Source organism: Daucus carota, chromosome 5 (assembly GCF_001625215.2).
Source record: "Daucus carota subsp. sativus chromosome 5, DH1 v3.0, whole genome shotgun sequence".
Taxonomy (NCBI): Eukaryota; Viridiplantae; Streptophyta; class Magnoliopsida; order Apiales; family Apiaceae; genus Daucus; species Daucus carota.
Window position 1 is genome coordinate 1,871,412 of NC_030385.2, and position 24,474 is coordinate 1,895,885.

Genomic DNA, 24,474 nt, shown 5'->3' on the forward strand with positions numbered 1-24,474 from the left:
GATTCTCGATTCTTCTTCGATCATCTTTTAACCCCAAATATATCATTAACACATATAACATAACAAAATGATATATCCAGAGCAAATATTTATATCCAGAGCTGTAAAAAGCATGAAAAGACGAAATTACCCCTCACATTGTTTTTTTTCATTTGTTGTTGTTGTGTATGCACGGGGTTGGTTTTGTCTTTTCATGCTTGTTTGTACTGGAAATTAAAACTTTGCTCTGTATATAACATTTTCTTAGTTTTTTCACTAAAAAAATAATTTGTTTGATTAAAAACCTCATTAAATTAAAAAGAAACGATTCTCTTTGATTTATTGGAATAAAATATTAAAGACTATTCAAGCTTCCAAATTAGGAGTCTCAAAATCACCCACAGGCCTGACAGCTGGTTCCTGATTGGTTTTGGCTAATCAAATTAAACGGGGAGATTAATGCTAAAAAGCTCACCTAATAAGATTTTTAACATAAAAACACATGATAAAACAAAAGGCTCGGCCCATCCCAAACCCCATCACAGCCATCCACGTGGCACCCAACCAACGGTCCCATTCCTCCCAATGTGCCCCACCAAACTTGTATTTTCTCCGCTGCATGGGCTTGCTGTCTTTCCCCTTAAAAGGGACCTCACATGTTTCATGTAGAGAGAGATAGTGGGAGAGATTGGGAGAGATTTCGAGGGAGAGAGATATAAATTTTTAGCAACAAGGAGAGGCCAGGATTTGTCTCAAATCTATCAGAAGGTTAACCCCCCAAAACCCTTATCCTATCTTCTTCTACAAAGATTTCCTACCTATAGCTCCTCTCTTTTCTTCACTCACTCTCTCCATATCTACCAAACCACTATCTCTCTCTCTCCTACCCTTCTTCATTGCATCATTTTCCTCCTTTTCGAATATTGTCGTTTATTTTCTTGTTCTTGTTTTCGTTCTCGATTAAATATATTTTGTCTGAGAACGAAAACACCGGAGGAAGGCCAGCAAGAGTATGGCCCCGAGGTCCGGGAGGGGAAAAGGGAATAGAAACAAAGCGGAGAAGAAGAAAAAGGAAGAGAAAGGTTAATTTAGCTCGATTCGAATCGATATTTTCCGTTCGGCTCTGTTCTGGTCGATTACAGAAATTTAAATATTCGCGAATATTTCTTTTTGTTTATGCAATTAATCGTTTATATTCTTTTCCTGCAGTTGTACCCACTCTTGTTGACATAATTGTTATCACCCCGTATGAGACACAAGTCATACTCAAGGTATATATTGATCATTTGTTTCCATGGATTAATTAATCAGCTGTTAATTATCACAAAACCGAATTAAATAATTAATTCTGGGTTTTATGAAAATGCAGGGAATCTCAACGGACAAGATACTTGATGTGAAGAAGCTGCTAGCAGTTAACGTTGAAACCTGCCACCTTACAAACTATTCTCTGTCTCATGAGGTGAATTCGAACATTCCAGAAATTTACGAGATCATAGTTAAAATCAGTTCACACGATTTAATTTGTAAATTCTCCGCTTTTTCAATAATATTCGATAAATTTCTATATAAATGATTTTAAAATCTCGAGATTCGATACGGAAGTCTTGGCTGTCTATAATCTCCGCTTTAATATAATTTAATCAGTTTTTAATATAATTAAAATCTACTTTTTCAACAGGTGAAAGGGCAGAAACTGAGTGAGAAGGTGGATGTGACTTCATTGAAGCCATGCGTGCTGAAGATAGTTGAAGGTATTATACATACAAATAGTATGTGTGTGTTTAGTGTGTGTGATCACACATAGTAAGTACGTTTGGTGATACAGTATTACAATGCAGTGTGATTTTGTCTTATTCATTAAGAAATCATGAAGTAATCTAATTGGCATCTAATGTGTGGTTAGTACAAAAAACAGTTGTTTAAAGCTAATGTGACGTAATTAACCAGCTTTTTATGTTTGCTTAACAACAAAACCGTTTTTGGCCCCTTATAAACCATTTATAAGCCGGAACTTACGTATCTTTAGTTTCCGGTTTATAAAATCGAATATATTCTCTTCGTCCTCATGAATTATATATATCGGGAATTGGGAAAAAGCTACGCCGATATTTTATAATCTTATTTGTATGCGTTTTGGGTTGTGAAAAATAAAAATGAATTGGACAGAGAAGTATATATTTGATAATTCATGGAATGCTATTTATATAATAAAAACAAATTTTTGTTTTATTCTTGTGCATAAATTTAAAAATCATGTCCCTATTTGGAAACTAACAGCTTGAAAATATATAATGATTCCTGCAATAAGAATTTATTTCTAGCAAGTGGACAAACTTATATTTATTTAATCTGAATATTATATTTTATTTATTTATGCATTGACATTATCGCCCAATTAAAATCCACTTATTTACAAATCCGCCCTTGACAACTACAGAGAAGTACACGGAGGAACAGCATGCCGTAGCCCACGTGCGGAGACTACTCGACATTGTCGCGTGCACGACACGTTACGACAAGCCCAAGAACGGAAAGCCCAACAGCCCCACAGCCCATGCAGTCGGGTCCGGAAAAGCCCGTACCCGTGACCCGGTTCCAAATGCGGATCCACCGCCGGAGAATGGGGAACCAACGGCGGCGGCGGCGGCAATTGAGAGCTTAGACATGGCGGCGATTCACCCGATACCGAAACTTTCGGATTTTTACGATTTTTTCGCATTCTCTCACCTCTCTCCTCCTATAATCAGTGAGTTTGTCTCTCTTTTGTCTTGTCTTTTCATTAAAGTTTCAATCTTTATTGTAAAGTTTTAATAAATTTTTAAAAAAAACCTTTATTGAATAATGTGATGAATTATATGTACAAAATGATTTTAATTGAGTTTTTGGTTTGTATTTGTGAAAAGTTTAAATTTTAATGCAAAGTTTTAATTTTTTATAATAAGTAAGGAAATTTATGTACAAAGTGTTTAAAATGAGTTCTTGTCTTGTATTTTTGTTGAAGATCTTTTTCCACTATTTTGAGGAAATTCATGTACAAAATGTTTTAAGTGGGTTTTTGTATTCTATTTTGTTAAAGAATGAATCTTTAATGTGTATGTAATGTGAGTGAATTTATATACAAAATATTTTTTAATTGTGTTTTTCTCTTGTTTTCATGTCATTTTTTTATATGTTTTTAATTTTGAAAAATTATAGAATATGAATGACCAAAATGTTTATATTAGTATTGGTTATGTTATGGTTTCAGATTTGAAGAGAGTGGAGCAGAAAGATGAACAGAAGAAACCAGATGGGGATTACTTTGAAATGCAGGTCTTTATTTTCTCCATTTTTGTGCCTACACAATCATAACATAACCACTATATCCTGTTCGAAAGCAGGGGCAAATATACCGAGACAGCATGCAGACTTTGAAACTAGATGTTTTTTTTAAATATTAAAGTCGCAAGTATTTTTAAGCAATTGGAGGGTGTTTTATAAGAATAAATTAATTATGATTGTACTGCAAGTCTGAAAGTGGTTCTGAGGAGTAACTCAAGGTAGCTGGTTTTAGTCCCCACACGAGGGAGAGTTCCTTTCATCAATTAGTGTAGTATTTATTATTTTCTATGAATGGTTGGTAGCTTTATGCATTACTTTCTGTTGTTGATGGTTATATTGTTACTTGAGTTTATGTACCTCAACTAATGCTATGAATTAATTATCAGATTAAGATATGCAACGGAAAGCTTATACATGTGGTTGCATCAGTAAACGGGTTCTACACTTTAGGAAAACAGTTTTTGCAGAGCCACTCACTGGTGGATCTCCTGCAACGGCTCAGCCAAGCTTTTGCTAATGTAAGCGCTGTACTAAAAATTTACTTGCCTGCAATAGTTTATTTGGCAGCGCATGCATACATTCTATCATTTTGCATTAAGATATGACTTAATGATATTTTTTTAATAAGCGGAAAATATACAAAGAACCGGTACTTTGCATCTTTGCCATACCTACGCAAGTATAGTACTTTGCATAATACCTTATCTATATATTTCAAATGAGAGCTTAGTATCTGTGAATGCTTCTTCTTTTTCAAGCTTGTTGACTGGTTTAGCTTGTTGCTATTTATTTTTCGTAATATCATCTTGTACATTATTTAAGTAGTTACATAATGATATTTGCAGGCATATGATTGCTTGATGAAAGCTTTCGTGGAACACAATAAGGTGACATTTTGTTGTTTGCTTATTAAGATTCATTGAGAATTGCATTGATTCTGATAATGTGTAGAATAAAGCTTTTACCATTTCCTTTCAGTTTGGGAATCTTCCCTATGGTTTTCGTGCCAATACATGGCTATTTCCTCCATCCCTTAGCGATTCTGCATCAAATTATGTGCCTCTGCCAATGGAAGATGAAAATTGGGGTGGAAATGGAGGTGGCCAGGGAAGACATGGTGAATATGATCTTAAACCATGGGCTACAGATTTTGCCATATTGAGGAGTCTGCCTTGCAAAACCGAGGAGGAGAGGGTGGTTAGAGACCGAAAGGCTTTCTTGCTTCATAGTCAGTTTGTCGATTGCTCAATATTGAAAGCTGTCTCAGCCATACGCCAAGCAACAAATTCCAGTATGAATGCAACAGAAAGATTAAAGTCATCACCTGGCTCAATCTTGCATGAAAGTCGTATTGGGGACATGTCTATTACAGTGAGACGAGATGCTGCAGATGCCAGCACAAAAATAGAAAGCAACTTGTTTGGCAGGGAATTAACTAGTACATCTGCAAAGGAAGCGGCTCAAATGAGTTTACTGAAAGGGGTAACTGCAGATGAGAGTGTAGTTGTAAATGTAAGTATTTTTTCCTACTCCATATCTTTTTTATTTTTTTTATTTGTTTACTATAATAAGTATCTCTAATGAATTAAAGTGAACACAACACCTGAATCTGGAAAATAGACGGACAGTTTTTTCTTCCCTCTGTAGTCCATGCTTGTCAACCACAACTGTCTAGACTCAGGATCAGAATTTTATGTCAGTGACAATTATTACATTTAAATGATTTTTTTATGACAACTGTAATCAATTATTAAAATTAATGTGGGGTGCCAATTGCTTTAGCTGCAAATGCAAATCTTCATTTGAACAGTGGCGCATACAAAATTTTGCACTGCTTTTTAAAATCCTAGAATAGATGCCGAGTCAGGAGAGTTTTTTTTAAAAGCAAATAAGAAAGCTTTCTACAAAGCCACTTAAATCTTTGATTGATTGTAGACTTTTCATAGAAAGCATATATTTGGCAAGTGTGTATTTGTTATGTATTGCTTTTGCTAACTAACCAAAGTTTTATAAACCTTTTATTGGTCACAGTTTTTTCTAACACTGATTTATTGGTACAATGACTTTGAGATAATGACTTTTCGTATAAAACCTTTTGCAGGATTCTCTGTCATTGGGTACTGTTGTTGTACGGCAATGTGGATATACAGCTACTGTAAAGGTTGTTGGTGATGTTAAGAAGGATAGATACAACTCTCAGAACATTGACATTGACGATCAACTTGATGGGGGAGCAAATGCTCTCAATATAAACAGGTATAAACACATGCTACACACTATGTTTTCACATTTAACAGATGGGTTTTTAAATCTCTGAAAGTTCATCCGTACATTTTTGCCATGGAAATTCCTTACACTATAGTTGAGTCACTACTTGTCTGGCAGTCATTAGTTTGCATCCGTCGTGGAGATGGGCTAATATATGAGCATTAAGAACTCACATGATTGTTAGTTGTTGATAAGGATAAATGAATAACAAAAGAACCACATCTTGAATGTATTTAAATACATTTATGTCCTGTATTCAGGCTTAAAGCTGTAAGTTTAAGTTCCAAGTTCTACATATTAATACTAAAACTCGGTAAACAAAGTTCTCTCCATGTTGTGTCAATGTGTCTAATTATTGTTTTAATAAGCACATAATTAACTAATTTCAGTATTAAAATTTGTACAGCTTAAGAACTCTTCTCCCCAAGTCAAGCACTATTGAGCCATCTGGAGGGAGCCACTCACCTCATACTGATGTATCTGATATTGAAACTTCAAGATGTCTTGTTCAAAAAGTAATTAAGGACAGCCTAAGCAAATTGGAGGAAGAACCAGAGCTAACTGATAGGCTGATCAGGTGGGAACTTGGTTCTTGTTGGATTCAACATTTACAAAAGAAGGATACAACTACAGATGATATGTCTAAAAGCCCCACGAATGATAAGGCTGAAGCAGTAGTAAGAGGACTTGGAAAGGAATTTAAACTGCTGAAAAGGAGGGAAAAGACGGCAGGAAGTGTAGATGATAACGATGAAAATGACTATAGAAGCAGCAATTTGGATGTGGAAAACAGCATCAGAGATGTGAGCAACAGTGAGTATGAAAGTGAGGCAGAGTTGAAGAAATTTGTCTCTGAAGAAGCCTTCTTGCATTTGAAAGAAACTGGGACAGGTCTTCATTTAAAGGTCTCGTACAATCTGCCATGTTATAGATATACATCCCCCCCCCCTCCCAAAACCAACTTGCTACTAGAATTATGGTTGCATGACTGATAAATGTCCACTAGTCAATGTTGAATATACTTTCCACTTTAATTTTCTAAATAAAGAGTGTTCAATCTGTCTTTTGTAACAGTCGGTGGATGAGCTCATCAAGATGGCGCACACACATTATGATGAAGTTGCTTTGCCGAAGCTGGTATGATTTACCTAATGTTTTTTTGTTTTATCAAATTGCTGAATTTGTCCTGTGCTCACTCTTCATGTTTGCCAACTTGATTTAGGTAACAGACTTTGGATCACTCGAACTCTCTCCAGTTGATGGACGCACACTAACTGATTTTATGCATTTAAGAGGACTGAAAATGCGCTCTTTGGGTCGTGTGGTGAGAAAAGAATCTCTCAGACTTTTATCTATAAAGCCGGGCATGTTCAGGCCAAAGTCTAATTTCTTAGAGATGACAACTTACATAGATAACAAAAAGTATAGTGTTTAAGACAATGTATTAGCAAGGCAATTTACAAATAAGAAATCCTTAGGTTCAAGAAAGGAATACAACTTTTCATTAATTTGTCATTAAAGTTATAGGGTTTATAATCTACTTGAAGCACAAATGAACAATTAAATTCTGTCTCTAATTTTTCTGCATGTTTCAGGTTGAACTTGCTGATAAGCTCCCTCATATACAGTCCTTGTGTGTTCATGAAATGGTTACTCGAGCTTTCAAGCATGTTCTCAAAGCTGTGATTGCTTCTGTTGAAAATGTTGCTGATTTGTCAGCACAAATAGCCTCTTCCCTGAATTTTTTGCTTGGGAATTGCAAGACAGAAGGCAACAATCATAATTCAAGTGAGGATCATAAAATCAAATTACAGTGGTTAAGGACATTTTTGGCTACAAGATTTGGTTACACAAAAAAAGATGAATTTCAGCAGTTGCGGAAAATTTCGATTCTCCGTGGACTTTGTCACAAGGCATGAACTGCACCTCTTGCTTTCATTGTTCCAGATCTTGTTCCGCTCTAGAATTATCTTTTCATTTTATTGGCATTGTTTCTGATACAGGTTGGATTAGAGTTGGTACCAAGAGATTATGATATGGAAAGTCAAAACCCCTTTAATAGTTCCGACATTATTAGCATGGTTCCAGTTTGCAAGGTAGCTCTCTCGCTACACACACGCGCGCGCGCGCGTGCGTGCAGTGTCCTATGTAACAGAATTTGTAATCTGTTCAATCTACCAATTAAAGGACTTCTCATTGAATTTGATTGAGTTTTTGTTAACAGCATGTTGGGTGTTCTTCTGCTGATGGACGGACTTTATTGGAGTCTTCAAAAATTGCCTTGGATAAGGGGAAGCTGGAAGAAGCAGTTAATTGTGGAACCAAGGTACTACAGGAGTATGCCCTTTGAAATTGAAATTAGAATTTAAATCAGATAGATTAAAAGTTAATTGGGTTTCTTCACTTGAATTAAAGGCATTGGCGAAGATGATAGCTGTTTGTGGTCCCTATCATAGAACAACTGCAAGTGCGTATAGTCTCTTAGCTGTTGTTCTTTACCACACTGGAGATTTTAATCAGGTAAACAAATCTTGTAAGCCCTTTTATTTAACTCGCAGATTATATTTCTGTAAACAAATATGTTGCCTAAAAACTGAGGTTTGTGGGATAATTACATCTGTGGGAGCTAACTTTGCAATTATATTTCGATTTTCTATAGTTATGATGTTTCTTTAGTCATGTTAAAGAGATGCTTAAGAATCATGTACATGTAGTAATCCTTTTGTTATTTACGCTATTAACCTATTTAAATTTGGTATGCCATTTTAATTGTAAAATGCTGATACTTCTGGCACTGTGTACAACTTTCATCATCTCTATTCTCAGCTGTGTCTACCACATACATAGCACAGCTGTGTATCAGGTATCCAGTTTGCTCTGCCTAACTCTTATGCTTCTCCTACAGGCAACAATTTACCAACAAAAGGCTTTAGATATTAATGAGAGAGAACTTGGCCTGGACCATCCAGATACAATGAAGAGCTATGGAGATCTTTCAGTTTTCTATTACCGTCTCCAACACATAGAACTGGCTCTGAAGTAAGCTAAACCCTTTTTCATTTTCAACTTCTTGAGTTTGATTTACTATTAGCTATAGCACTCAGGCTACACTATTTCAGCTCATCAATGGTCTGCATATTTGTTTGTGTAATCAGGAAATATGATGTATAGTTATCTCCTGCATTCTGTTTTTTATGAGTGAATATTTGTCGCAGCATTAATGTATTCTATGTTGGCAGATATGTCAACCGTGCTCTTTTCCTTCTCTATTTTACATGTGGACTGTCACACCCAAACACAGCTGCAACTTATATAAATGTGGCTATGATGGAAGAAGGCATGGGGAATGTTCACGTAGCTCTCAGATACCTGCATGAAGCTCTTAAATGCAACCAGAAATTGTTAGGAGCAGATCATATACAGGTCTGCTCTCTCACTATATCTCTCAATAATATCTACCTATATTTTTAGGCAGTTACAAGACTAGTGACATCTTTAATTTGACAGACTGCTGCTAGCTATCATGCCATCGCAATAGCTCTTTCGTTGATGGAAGCATATTCCTTAAGTGTGCAACATGAGCAAACAACTTTACAAATTCTTCAAGCCAAGCTGGGAGCAGAGGATCTCCGTGCCCAGGTCACTGCACAACCTTTGATGTCTTTATTTCTTTTCTACATTTTCTTGTTGTGATCTTGATGCATGATAAAAGGGAAAAACTATGTCTTGGTATGTCATTTTCATTCCAGCGTAGCTACTCCTTGACATTGTTATAACTAATACTTGCTTTGTCCACAACTAGTAATTGCATTATAAGGCTTCAAGTTTTAAATTTATTATTTCAAATGATATTTTCCCAACAAATCTCTTCCTCATTACTGGAACTGATATAAAATTTTGACTATATATATACTTATTGTTGAGTCATCAAGTCAAGCAGAGCATGTATAAGCATCTCAACTACTGCAAAGCAATATGATCCTGTATAGATCTTGCTTAAAAGCAACTGTAATACTGATATGATGTTATCCACACAGGATGCTGCTGCATGGCTAGAGTATTTTGAATCAAAAGCTTTAGAACAGCAAGAAGCTGCACGTAATGGAACACCAAAGCCAGACGCATCAATTGCCAGCAAAGGGCACCTTAGGTAGGGCCCTCAGTTTCACTCGACTTAACTTGTGTTCTACACACATATGTATATATGCATCCATGTAACCGGAGCTCTTTTTGACATTTTTAACTCCTTTGCAGTGTATCAGATCTCCTTGATTTCATAAGTCCAGATCAAGATTCAAAGGGAGATGCACACAGAAAACGACGAGCAAAGGTATTAATACAGTAATATCAAATAATATGTGTGAAGCAGTGTTTGTAATAATTTATGTTTCAGCATCTCACAGAAATAAGATTCTTCAATTTAAACTTCACTGATGATCCTATTAAAGGCATTTTCAGTTGTGATAATAATCTTGACTTCTTATCCCAATGGGAACTTCTGGGATCATATAAGTGAACAACTTAATCGATCTGGCGATCCTATTAAGGACAATGTTCTTTTAATAGTCTTGTTTCAGTTAAGGTTGTGTGCATTTCTCCAGGTTTACTTTTTGTTGGTTTCGATTTCCATTCAGCAGATTGCCATTTCTTTGGCTATTGTTACCGACATAAACACTCAGCCTATAATGCGACTCTCCTAAAAACTTGCATGTATGATCTGTAGGTCTGGCCAGTCGGTGATAAATCCCAACAACTGCAGCATGATGAAAGAAGCAATGACTCCACTGTTCCTGATGGGATAGAAACTACAGGGGTGACTGCAGAATCCAGTAAAGCTGAAGATAGGCCAGGCATTGTTATTTCCCAAGCAGAATCCAGTACAGTGGAAGATAGGCCAGCCGTGATTGTTTCCGAAGAACCCAAGGACATGGACTTCAGGAAAAATGAACCTATAGTCACAGAACAAGCTGTTCAGGAAGCTAGCTCGGATGAAGGTTGGCAAGAAGCCAATTCAAAAGTTCGTACAGGAAATGGTGCTAGTCGGAAATACGGCCGGGGGCGTCCTGATCTTGCTAAGCTCAAAATAGGCAAGTCTGAGTACTTCAATCCTAGAGATAGTAGCTATCGAAGGGAAGCCATGTTACAGGGGAAAAAGATGACACCAAGGACAAATGTAACTGAACCATCTAAGCAGAGGCAGATAAAGATTCTCAGCTCTAGTGCTGGAGAGGATATGCCTAAAATTCCAGCAACAACTTCGGTTTCAAAAGTTCCAGCGACTCTGGTTTCAAAAGTATCACCAGTGTCTTCCCCGCTCACTTCTATGGCCTCAAAATCTCTATCATACAAAGAAGTTGCAGTGGCACCTCCAGGTACGGTTCTTAAGCCTTTATTGGAGAAAGTTGAAGATTTAAACGAGGTAAAAACTGATATTCAGATATGCCTTAGTCCCTCCGAAAAAGTAACAGAGAATGGAAGTAAGATCCCCTTAGAAGAAGCAATACCAGATGATGAAGCTGTCAAAGATGTTCATATTAGTGAAGATCCAGAAAGTGAACCCGAGTCGGAAGAATCTGCCTCTGCCCAAGAAGATTCAAAGCTAGCAGGTTCAGGCGATCAGGACAGCTCTGTAGAAACGAATGGGAGCAAGCTTTCAGCTGCCGCTGAACCATTTAGTCCAGGAGCCTTCCCCTTGACCCACCCATTAACTTCAGTTGCTGTTACAAGTGTTTATGATGTAATAGCCAGTCAAGGCATGCTTGCAGAACCAATTGGATTCCCGCCACTTGCTGCTAGGGTTCCTTGTGGACCTAGATCACCTCTATATTACAGAATGAGCCATTCTATGCGTATGAAACATGGGTTTCTGAAATATCAATTACCCCCACCAGAAAGAAGTGGAATTGGTTCTCCAGGGATCATGAATCCACATGCACCTGAATTTATTCCAAAGAAAGCTTGGCTAACAAATCCAGTGATCGAAAATTCAGAAGTTCCAACAGATTCAAATTCAATAATCGATGCAAATGGTGAATTGGTTGCAGAAGCAAAGGCAGGGGAAGGAGTGGCTAGTAAAAGTGAAGATGTCAGAACGAAGAAACGCAGCTCGGATGCTGAAAAAGCAGAGTTCGCAAGGCAGATACTACTGAGCTTTATAGTGAAATCGGTTCAACACAATCCTGATCCTGTAAGTCAACCTCCAGTAACTCAAACGAAATCTGAGTTCCCTGAAAATTCATCAGAAGCAGTTGCAAATGATAGTGCAATTATAAAAATTCTGTACGGGAATGAAGGGAAAACGAACTTAGATTCCCAGACCGGAGGAGATGAAGAGCTAAAAACGGTTGACATTACAAACAAACAAGGAGATGAAGGATTTGTAGTTGTTACAAAACGAAGGAGAAACAGGCAACATTTCACAAGTGGGGTAAATGGGTTGTACAATCGACAATCTATGTCTGCTTCGGTGCGTTGAAAGGACAGAACAAACTCACCAGCAAAACTGAGAGTCTCGCTGGAAGTAGCAAGAAAGTTGATCGCCGGGAGAACTAAGAAGAGACCAGCAAAGAACTTAAAGCTTTTCATCTCTCTGTTCAATCCATGACATGATCATAATCATAATCACTTGACCTCATACCTTTTTACCTTGTGAAAATGTGTTAGACAAAGATAGTTTGGAGGATTATAATCTGAATCTAATTTTATTGATAAGAAGCCGGCTTAGGACGTTCTTTAATAATGCTTGTAGAGAAATTTCTCTCCACCAGAGATTTTTTGTTTGATCAATAAAATTCTATTGGAGTCCTGCATTTCATTCTTAGTGCAACATCTTCTTGTTGTCACTCTTTGTGATTAAGAATAAAAGAACTTAGGTGTTTTGCTTCTCCTCATCCCAATATAAAGAATTTATTGCTTTCATGTGCTGATTGTATTTGGTGGATGAACAATCATATTTCAAGGATGGGCAATCCGAATTAATTAATGTGTTAATGAATTCATTTGATTATCAAATGTAATCACATTTCTTTTGTTAAAAAGAAGAAAACGAAATACTTTTTTTTTCCGGCATGTCTATAGTTGATATCCGGCATGTATACACTTGGGGTGCCTTTGGCATGTGTATAACTGGTGTCCGGCATGTAGATAGCTGTGGTGCAGCTTCTCCAATCTCAATGCTTTTGAACATTGGGCTAACAATGATTTTTACGTGATATGGTCAATTGCGATGTTACTATTTCCAGATATATGGTGCAATTTGGATCGCTTGGGATACCTTTGATTTCGTTTTTAGTTTCTAAATTTTTTAAATTTTATGTGTTAAACGATAAGGAAACTTCCAAGTCTTTGATTTTGTTTTTAGTTTCAAAATTTTTTAAATTCTATGTGTTAAACGATCAAAAAACTAATCATCTAATTGTTTGAGTATGTTATTTGTTTTACCACCTGTTGTATTTGTGGGTTTGTCCCGACTGTATTATATTCAAGTTAATGAAAACATTTTTATTTTTATACTAAAGGTTCCGGCTCAATTCAAATTGTCTCATCTCTTGACATAGTATTTTTAATTAATAATTTAACATAATTCAATATATGTGATTATAGACATTTTGAAATGTGAGTTCATGATTATAGAATAGTAAATATCTTTGAAACAATCTAGCTGCCTCTCTCCTCCCCTCTACCAGGGTTTGTCCATTTTCAAGTAAATTAAGGGGCTTCCACTGATTTTCTCCGGTGAAAAACCCAACCCCTTCATTATCTTTTACTCTCGTTAATTTCCTCTCAATAAAACCCAATTCTTTCGGTGTTTATGTGTCTCTCTTTCTGGAGTGTGTGTTTTGTCTCTCCTTTTGGAGTGTTTTGTTATGTTTTGGTTTAGTTATGATTGAGTTTATTTAGTGTTGGATCTGTTGAGAACGACTTTATTGATATATATTTTTGGTGATATGCAAAGACTTATCAAATTTGGGACGGTGGTGATTATTGCAAGAGCTCACCTTTGACAAGTAAAGATTGTTCATCCTTCACGGGTTTACACTATCGGCGTGTTTATAGCTAGTATCCGGCATGTAAATAGTTAGGGTGCATTGGGCAGGTCTAGTTTCCGACATATAAATAGCCGTGGTGCTGCTTCTTTCCAATCTCAATTTATGCGATTAGTATTTCTAAACATTGGGCTAACAATGATTTTTATGTTACTATTTCCATAGATGTTGGTGCAATTTGGATTATGATGTTTTTGATTTCGTTTTTATATAGCTTCAAAATTTTTTAAATTATATGTGTTAAACGATGAGAAAACAAATCATCTAATTGTTTTTAGTATGTTATTTGTTTTATCATCTGGTTGTATTACCCGGCTATATTATATTCAAGTTATGCAAATCTTCTTGCATTTGTGAAATAAATAAAAAATGAAAACATATTTTATTTTTATACTAAAGGTTCCGACTCAATTCAAATTGTCTCATCTCTTGACATAATATTTTTAATTAATAATTTAACATAATTCAATATATGTGATTATAGAATTTTGAAATGTGAGTTCATAATTATAGAAAAGTAAATAGCTTTGATTATATAAATTTGATTCATAAATCACTTATACTTTCTAGTTACTAAAAGTCAAAATAAATAACTATTTATATAACATTTCACATAAACAATTTAAAAAAAAGACTCATTTATACAATTATTTTAATAAACCTCCTTATTTTTTGACAACATCTCATTTTTTTAATCATGATATCTAGCTGTTAAAAAGTATCTAAAAGAAATAAACAATTATTTTCGTACACATATACATGACTTATTGAGAAACAATTCCAAAATTATAAAAACAATATAAGAATTTATGGAAGATATTTATAAATATAAGTATATATATTAAAAGAGTTAAAATATATTAAAAGGAAATAAATAGAAAATATACGATTTTATTAAGACAAAACTTTACAAAATAAGTATTAGAACCCCGATAATATTGGGAAATAAAGAACAACTAATATAATATAATAATATGATAATTGTTGATCGAATTTAATGAATAAAATGTTGAAAAGTTTATAGAAATGAAAGATTTTGAATTATTAAGTGCGTCTTATTGTTATTATATTGTAATATATGTTTTCTGTTATTTTATTTTATGGTCTGTATTCATAATTCAAATAATTTTTATTTAATTATATATTTATTATATACGTTAATTCTAAAAGGTTTTAAAATTATTTTTCCCATGCAATCAAAATTCAAAAATAATAACTACAAAGAAGAAAGTATTTATATGCTCATAAAATTAAGCTTAATAGTTAAATATATGAATTGATCAGTATAATTGTAAATTTTTAATTTCACCCCTAAATCTAACTCTATAACATATGACTATTGAGAAATTAACTTAATTTTAATTATAACTTGGTGTTTTTAGTGTCTTCCATAGTAATAGAGAGAGTCAACATTCCACTAAAAATAATAAATTTTTGTTTCAATAACTAATTGCATCAAATGAAATTTACAAGATTAGAGAGAAAATAACAAAACATAGGTATTATTAACATCTGGGAATAAATACACTGTTCTTAGAATAAATATACTATGTTGAATTGTTGATAACTGTTGTTATAATTATGATGACAATACACATATGTATCTTAGATTTGGATACGAATATACAGCACATTCAAAGGTGCGCGACACTTCAAAAAATAGGAAGGTCATACCAGTTCACATGTTTTCTAGGGTTTTAATACATGTAATTACTAGGGTTTTAATGTATATATGAAGTTACCTATTTGCGCTACAATATTACCCTCAAGATTATGAAAAATTTGTAAGAGAACCAATGAATATATATTCCCAACCTCAGGAGATGAATAACTAAAAAGCTTGACAATACAAACAAACAAGGAGATGGAGTGTTAGCGGTTGTTATAAAATCAATAACAAGATTTCAGAAGGAAGGTAAAAGGGTTGTATAATCAACAATCTATGCATGTCCCCCGTGAACCGGTGCAAGCTTTGAAGTAGCTAGAAACTAAGAGTCTACGAGAGAAAGTTGTGCGACAGTAATTGGAAAAGACACCAACCAAAGAACCCAAACCCCATCACTTGAACTCATAAATTGTGACTGTTGCTAAAATGTAAATGTGTAGTTTGGAGGACCTATAAGAAACTGGAATACCTTCTTCTTCTTAAACTCATACACATTTTAATACTAGAAGTATAGTTTTATAATTTTTTAAGAGTTTTCGTTTGCAATATTAATTTTTTATTCATAAAAAAGGTAAGATTATAAAAATTTTATTGTAAATATTAAAATGTTTCCCATGTATAGAATGGAGAGGAATTGGAAGAGTATATATAAAATTGAGTTGTAGTCGGTATTTGAGATAGATTATAATCGAGTTAAATGGATTATAAGTCTACTTCTACTTGTTAGTTAGGGTTTGACTAGAATAAGTTTGAAATTTAGGTTTTTTATGAGAGAAACCGGAAGTTAGGTTTTCCTAGCCTTTTTTTCATGCCTTTCTTGCAGATTACTTGTTCGAGTCTTAAGTTAGATGCTTAGTGTCTAATATACACAATTATATACATTAACATGTAATTAAGTTAGATACTACAATGTTGAATTATCACCTATTAATCCCGGTCATCACCTAAAACACGAATTACTATCTAAAAATTAGGGTTTGCAGTTTTGAGAGTCGGCCTCCAAGATTCTAGCCGCCACTTCTCCTTTCTTCATGCTTCATCCCCTCATTAATCATCTTCGCTCTTCTATCTTCTCTTATATTTATCAGTTTTATCAATAAAACCAAGATCTAATCCTTTTGGGTGAGTTCTTGTTGATCGAGTACCTTGTCATCAAGGTTTTGCCCTTTTTGGGATGTTTGTGTTTGTTTTGATGTTTCTGTGTGTCTTGTTATGAGTTTCGGTAATGTTTTGAAGGTCACGGTGGTAAATATCGCAAGAGTTCACCTTTCACGACATAATATTGTTCATGTTTTGGGGTCATTTTTTGATCCAATATCAAGTAGATGTAACTGATAATTCTGAAGATCGATTGTGAAGCTACTATGTTATGTAGGTTGGATTGTTCGAGATTTGATTGTAATACTTTTTGGTTAAAAGAATTTAAATATTTTATTTGTTAAGCGATTTGAAAACAAAGCGGCTATATGTTTAGCTCGTTTTTTTTTTCTTAATCAAGGTGAATTGACAATTTGAGGGTTTGTCTCGACTAGGTTTCGATTATTTATTAAATTCTTCGCTTTTCGTCAAAAAAAAAAAAAAGGTTAGATACTACATAATTTGTGGTGGAAATTGGAGGTGTATTAACATGCATTAATAATTCATTCTTTATCTTATACTATCTATTTTGTTAATTTCTATATTAATATGAGTCTTTAAATTTCGAATGTGTTTAAAATTTATGTATTATAAAATAAATTGAATTTTAATAAAGAAATTATAAGTTTAGATTATCAAACACTCCACTAAATTTAAATTTAAATAGAATATCCAAATGCATAAAAAACTATAAGTCAAATATGACTTATATATAAATCCTAATTGCTCACCGTTTATAATCTACTTCTCCCCTTTAAATATTTTAAATAATAAATAACTTATTTTAAGTTTAGCTAAACATCCCATATTAAATTTTTTTATTGTTTAAACTCTATTATTGTTTTTGCCGCACTACACTTCTTCTTTTCACTTTTTCTTTTTCTTTTCTAAGTTTTGCTTGTATAATTAGATTTTACAATTTTTGTTAAAATAAATTTATTATTTTAATAGATTAGAAATACACATACAAAAAAATATAATATTTTACACACTACATATTTATTTCAATATTTTTAATATATTAACAATTGTTTCGAAACTTTACAATATATTTTTATAATTATAAATTTAAATTGATTAATAATATCACATATGGTGATTATTTTAAATTTAATTTTTAGTAACTACAAATTAATAAACATAAAATAATATAATATATTAATAACTATATTTATTCTCATACTAAAAATTTAATACTGTTACATGTGGTAAAGAATATTTTAATAAGTATAATAAATTTTCTATCTATTATCTTTGTTACATTCATATCCATAATTTAATTTTTTTAATATTAGTAACCATCTTACAAATTTGTTACAAGAGAAGAGGATTCGTTATAATTTAATTTTAAGAAGATAGAATTTGCATTTTGATTTTTTTAGATGATGATACAAATGGATTTTCTTATTACCATATTACACTCACTCTGTCCCAACATCCATTGTTATAATAAATAAATATGACTAAATAATTTGTGATATATGTTTGTTTAGATCAACTTCCGTAGCAGTCACCTGATTCTTAATACTTTGAAATGAAATACAACAATAATCAACCAACATATCACACTATAATCAAATTAAAATCAAAAATATTATTGTGGATTGATGTAGCATTCAATATATATGATAAAAATTACAACCCCAACATTTGTTTGATAACACTTTTCCAATGATTAAACATAACAAAATAGAGCTACATCAACATTTTTTCCATGTGAGTTCAAGCATCTGGAGATGTAGGAAACAAGTCCAGGAGCTTGGGTTCTGGGGAGGTAGGAAACAAATCCAAAAGCTGCGGCTCAATATTGTTTGAATTAGTACCCAATGGATTTGGATACAGATAAAAGCCTTTGTTGGCAATTGCATTGTCTTCTAGCATAGAAGGTGACACTTCTGTCATCATATTGCCAGGGACAAATGCATTCTGCCCATGAGGGGTTGCATTTTGATTGAGCTGACTGGTTTGCCTTTGGACTATATCACGAAAATTAGGGGCGGGTCCGGTCAGCCTTTGGACTATATCACGAAAATTTTCCGGCTCAGTTCGAACAAAAGTTGTGTTTTGATTGGTGTTTCTGTTCTTGTTTGTTTTGGGGGTGTTGGAAGAACAAGCATCCGACATTTTGGAAATGATAAAACCAGGGTGAGGAGAGATTACTTCTGTATAAGTGCATAGAGAGGTACCGTGGTTATCCTTTATATAGCAAAGAGAAATGTTAGGGTTTGCAAAATTTACGCGGGAGTGTCGGGCGGTAAAAAAATATTAACGTGTTGACTACGTGTTTACAATTTTTTAAAATTATTTAGTTGGGATTCTATAAAATTAATGACAATTTAAGTATTTAGTTGGATTGTATTTAAGTTTTGGTTGAGATATTGTGAGATTATACAAATTAAATGTATTCAGTTGAGATTATAATAAATTTTATAATAATATATATAATCTATTAGATTGTAATTAATTCTAGAGATAAGAAAATCAAGTATAATTGTACTTGTTTGGATTTAGGCACATTATTTCCAGTATCTCATTTAGTGAGATGCCAAAAAATATAAATACGATAATCAATGTCTCTCAACTTATATTAAATCACTGATATTGGATGATTTAATTTAATAAATTATCATCTAAATATAATATAAAATCTGATGGATACCACCAAAATTTAAAATTAAATTCAAAACATATTAAATATTTCAAGATTATTGATTACATGAATAAAAAATTATCAATGAAAAACAATTTAGTTAATTATCCAATAAAATTGTCAATATCTTATAAAAGGTTGTAGATATTTGTTATATACTTATTTATTATTTTTTATAATTGTAAAATAGTGTATACAAAATTTAGATTAATATGTTGTATAATCATTTAAATAAATTCGAGACGCGATAAATATAAACGAGAAAACCTATAATATATGTGTGGTTATATAAAAATAATATTATATCATATCATTATAAATATCTTTCTCATCACATACATGAAAAAATCAACTGAGAGAGAAAATAAAAAACATGTAACGACTTTGTTTAATATATATTTTAAGTTATTTAATATTATATAATATGATATTATGTTCGACATATCTTAAAATATGTTAAACATTTATCAGAAAGTTGACACCTTGATCATATACATATTAAATTTGTAATAACATAATTAGCACATGACATAATTAAAAGAAGATTTCACTTTTCACAATTACATTTTCCTCTAATTTTTTAATTTATTTTTGATATACATCTCATTTTAGACCATGGCATATAATTATTTAAATATATTTTTATAAAAACTCATGCATAAACAATTATTATTTTATTCAAAATTTATAAAAGAAACATTTTTAGAGTTATGCAAATTATTTGTACAAAAGAGTATATATATGATAATTTTAATATTAAAATTAAAAAAATCATATAAATATATTAAATAAAACAATATACAAGATACTAAATTAAAAAAAATATTAATATCAATTTCTTATATAATAAGGTTAATATCACGTACATATATAATTTAGATCGTCTTTGGAGATATCACATAAAGTCACTAGATTTAGATAATTTTTATTTTCATTTTAAGAAGAGTTTCTATTTTACTAAAAAAAAAATAGTTTCTATTTGAAAAAATCTATGTATATATATATATATATATATATATATATATCTGTGTGTGTGTGAATGAATGAATTTTAGTTAAATAAAATAAAATTGAACTGCAAAACATATTTATTATTATTATCTGACAAGAACTATAAAACAAATTTATAATTATATATTATTAAAATGTCCTATTAAATTGGGACATATTACACAAATTTCTAAATAATATATATATGACGTAGGACATATATATATATATATATATATATATATATATATATATATATGAAATTTTTCTCTATTTCGGGTTTGAATTGGGTTTCTGAAAACATTAATCCAAAATTTCAGGGCGGGTATATCCAAATTTTCAGGTTTTCGTTATCTGAAATATTTTGTCATCCTTGCAACTTTTTATTTTCTATTTCATTATATGTTAATTAAAATCCCAAATTTATATTTACTTATTATTTTTATCGTACGATGATTACAATCCCTGATTCATATTTTTTATTTATAGTTAGCCGTCTGTCATTAATATTATCACTATATGTAAGTTTATATTAAATATTTATATTAGTGTTTTATTTTAAATTTAATTTTGTTCACTAAGTTATTTATTGAGTCTTTTGTATCAATTTGCTAAATATTCTTAATGGATAATATTAATATTAATTTTATATTTATCATAAATTATATATTACAATTATTATTCTTTTTCAATGTTATATTGTGAAATTTAAAATAAATTATTAAACACTACCCATAATTGAGTCGGGCAAGCTTGGGTTTAAATGAGGCTAAGTGTGGGGTAAATGGGTTGTAGGATCGACAAATATGTTCTGGTAAGCTCTTAATGACTAGAGTCTCATTAATATAAATACAAATAAAGTTAACTAGATGGGAAGAAGAGAGGACCAAAAAATTTAATCAAAGTCATAGTGTCAAATGTCTCCGAACCCAATCAAGTTTGGATGATTGATGAGGTGGCAAAGAATGTCCTTCAACTAATATTAAACTTGAGACCCCGTGGAGATAAGTGATGAGTTTGATACCATTTATCCACTTTAGTGATGAGTTTGATAATTAACCCATTAAACTAGTTGACAAGTTGCGCATTGCGGCGGGTTATAAAAATTATATTAATTATTTAATATTAAAATTTATAAAATAAAATAAATTTACGGCAACCTATAAAAATTATATTAATAATTTAAAATTAATATTTATAGAATAAAATAATTTTATATTATAAATATCTCGATACAATACTAATATTAATATATAAAATTGAAAAATTAGACTATTATTCATAAGTAAAATAATGAAAATAAAATCTGCATGTAATTAACGATTCAAATCATGACAAATCTTAATTTTGGTTGTGTTTAATATAGGTGCTAAAGTCTAAAAGACATTGAGATACTAACTTCGAAACATCCGAATTTCAATACGGATAAACATTATGTTCTAGTTGTGCGAACATTAATCATCTCGAGACGTATGAATTCCAATTCATACATGGGTGTATTAGTGATTCCTTCTTTTTTTTTGGATTGATTGACTACAAAAACATGAGATCTCGGTCTATAATTACCCTTGCAACAACCTTTATTTATGCTATATATACAGCTTTCACCTAAAAGGTGCTTGAACTGATGAGCAAACATATATTGTGAAAGCGTTGTATGAATAATCTTTTCATGTATACAAAGTAGGGGTGAACAAAAAACCGATTCACCCGCCAAACCAACTCAACCCGTCCCTTATTTCGGCCGAATAAACCGAACCGTTCAAAATCGACTAAATAATTGGGTTCGATTTTTGTCTGAATAACAATTTTTATTAACCCGAATAGATCGGGTTGGGTAAGGTTTTTGTATTATTAACCCTCACCCAACCCGATCCAACCCGTTTAAATTAGTGATGGAATGGGTGGTGCTGATTTTAAGATCACTAGCTTGTTTCTATGTGTAATAATTATATGCTCTCGCATCGTTTGCATGTTCTTAGTTTAATAGTTTAATTAGAGGCTACTGTTTGTATTTTTCTCCACTGTTTAGATTGTTAGCATTTTATTTAATATTTTCACTGAATGCTGCTATTTCCTAGAGTAGAAGGATTGGCGCACTAAAGCAGAACTTTATTTTCATTGTCTTGTTTGTTTTTCTGTTTCTATAAGCCTTTTGGATTTACAAGCTCCTCCCACCGAAACCTGGTGCTTCTGGATTTAAAAACTTATTAATATATTATTGAATTAATTGCAATTGGCACCTCTTTGGTTTAGCATATTGCACATTGCACCTAATAGTTTTGGAAAATACACTTTGCAGCCCCAGACTTTTAACCCTTAGACACTTTGCACCCTTTTCGTTAATTTCTGCCATTACCGTTAACTTTTGCAGGGGCATTTTGGGAAATTTAATTATTTTTAATTAAAATCAGATCTTTATTTAAATTTTTTGACCATCTAAACGATATTTTTCGGAAAAACTTGAAGAACGGAAGTTGTAGAGAATAAAAAGATCTTCTTAGAACTATAAGGTTTAAAATTTTCGTAATTCTTTTTATAATTATTCTAAAAAAAATTAAAAAATTACCAATCTTGTAAAAATGAACAATCGTTTCTAAATAATTATTTAAATTTTGAACCTTATTGTTCTAAAAAGATCTTTTTATTCTCTACGATTTTCTTTCTTTAAGTTTTTCTGAAAAATATCGTTTAGATGGTCAGGAAAATTTAAATAATGGTCTGATTTTAATTAAATATAATTAAATTTCCCAAAATGCCCCTGCAAAAATTAACGGTAACGGCAGAAATTAACGGAAATGGTGCAAAGTGTCTACGGGTTAAAAGTCTGGGGCTGCAGAGTGTATTTTTCAAAACTATTAGGTGCAATGTGCAATATGTTGAAACCAAAGGGGTGCCAATTGCAATTAACTCTATATTATTTAAGGATCTATATTGTGCACTGTTGAAAGTTTATAATTTGTGTTGTTGATTTTTAATTTTGACACGATAAACCCGACCCAACCCGACCTATGAATAATAGGGTTGGGTTGGAAATATTTTCAAGGGTTAACGGGTTCGAAAATTTATAAACCGATTATATTGGTTTGGGTTGAATTTTTGCCACTAACCCGGCCAACCCAACCCGTGTTCACCCCTAATACAAAGTAAATCATATAAAAATTAACAATAATAAACATATAACGAAACAAATATTATAAAAAAGTAAAGAACAAACATATATCCCTAACAATTAATTTATTAACCTTTTTATCCATTAATATCATGTCAAGACTATATAGTTCTCCCGTATTTGGATTTGTCGACTACCACATCCGACAAACTCTTACTCTTATCAAGCCAATCATCTTTATCGTCATTCAAAAACATTTAGAGTGTAACTCATTATTGTATTAGATGGAGAAGAAAAACTGTGTGTGTTAAATTTTATGAAGTCTGACCTTATTTATAGGGGTTGATTTGGGAAAAGACATGCTTATCAAAAATACATTCTGTTTTTGATATACACCTTTTCCAAAAATATGATAATAGTTTCAGATTCAAATTTGATTTTGATATTTTGAAAAAGGTAGTTCTGAAACTTTCTCCAATATATCCAAAACTAAAAAAGACCGCTTTTATTTTTGATATTTTTTCATCCAAAAATTTCAAAAAATTAGAAAAATGGAACAGAGCTCTCTGAGAGGCGCCACCTAAACGACCCATGCTTCTCCTTTATATAAGTATATTGATGATTGATGATTGTCTTTTAACAATATTGTTGCCAAATTTCCCAACCTTGCCGAAAATTTGTTTGGCCAATAAAACACCATGAGAGTCCTTGCATGCAACATCTTCTCTTGTTGTTGCTATTTCTATTTTCTTATAGTTCTTGATCTTTCTAGAACTAGCTTCAACCGTACTTATTCTTGATCTTTCCGGATTATGTTCAAATGTGAATGTTCTTATTTTTTGTGGGATTAACAAATACTATAAGAAATTATCCATATTTCTGTTATTTATTATTAATTTTTATGAGATTTTTATTCGTCTGATTGCTAACACTTCAAAGTCAACACACTTCAAAGTCAACACAATGTGCCTGTCTGGGGCGAGCGCTTTTGGCTTTTTTGGATAGGAAGCCGACTTTTAGTTTTCTTGATTCATTTATGTAAAATGCAAGAAGCATTTATTAAAAGTAAGCATGCTAACTTTTGTTTCATTAGTTATTCCCAAATAATTTAATTTACAAGTCTTAATTTACTTCTATGGTCAACTTCTTTACTTTTAGTATGAAACACCTTTTTAAAATTTATCCAAACGGCCATATTTAACACAACCACGCAGGCATGCCCCAACTAAAATAAAATTAAAACCAAAAATATAATTTATTCATTGATTTAAGCATACAATACGAAAAAGATAAATTACAACTCC

The 24,474-nt window shown here is 32.1% G+C and overlaps 2 protein-coding genes across 2 annotated transcripts; one reads left to right on the plus strand and one right to left on the minus strand.

The window, feature by feature from the left end:
• The first annotated feature begins 652 nt into the window (after nt 1-652).
• On the plus strand, nt 653-12,391 carry LOC108222723 (protein REDUCED CHLOROPLAST COVERAGE 3). The gene is made up of 23 exons (XM_017396619.2): nt 653-1,061; nt 1,189-1,250; nt 1,349-1,441; nt 1,661-1,733; nt 2,420-2,728; nt 3,230-3,294; nt 3,690-3,821; nt 4,149-4,190; nt 4,282-4,815; nt 5,405-5,559; nt 5,978-6,476; nt 6,646-6,708; nt 6,794-6,895; nt 7,167-7,484; nt 7,575-7,667; nt 7,796-7,897; nt 7,987-8,091; nt 8,477-8,610; nt 8,811-8,994; nt 9,079-9,210; nt 9,609-9,721; nt 9,826-9,901; nt 10,295-12,391. The coding sequence occupies exons 1-23, from the start codon at nt 992-994 to the stop codon at nt 12,044-12,046; spliced, it is 5,208 nt and encodes a 1,735-aa protein (XP_017252108.1). The 5' UTR covers nt 653-991; the 3' UTR covers nt 12,047-12,391.
• Nucleotides 12,392-18,141: 5,750 nt separating this feature from the next.
• On the minus strand, nt 18,142-18,543 carry LOC108221143 (uncharacterized). Its single transcript, XM_017395041.1, has one exon. It carries the CDS (start codon nt 18,541-18,543, stop codon nt 18,142-18,144), a length of 402 nt encoding a protein of 133 aa, XP_017250530.1.
• Between the last annotated feature and the right edge of the window lie 5,931 nt (nt 18,544-24,474).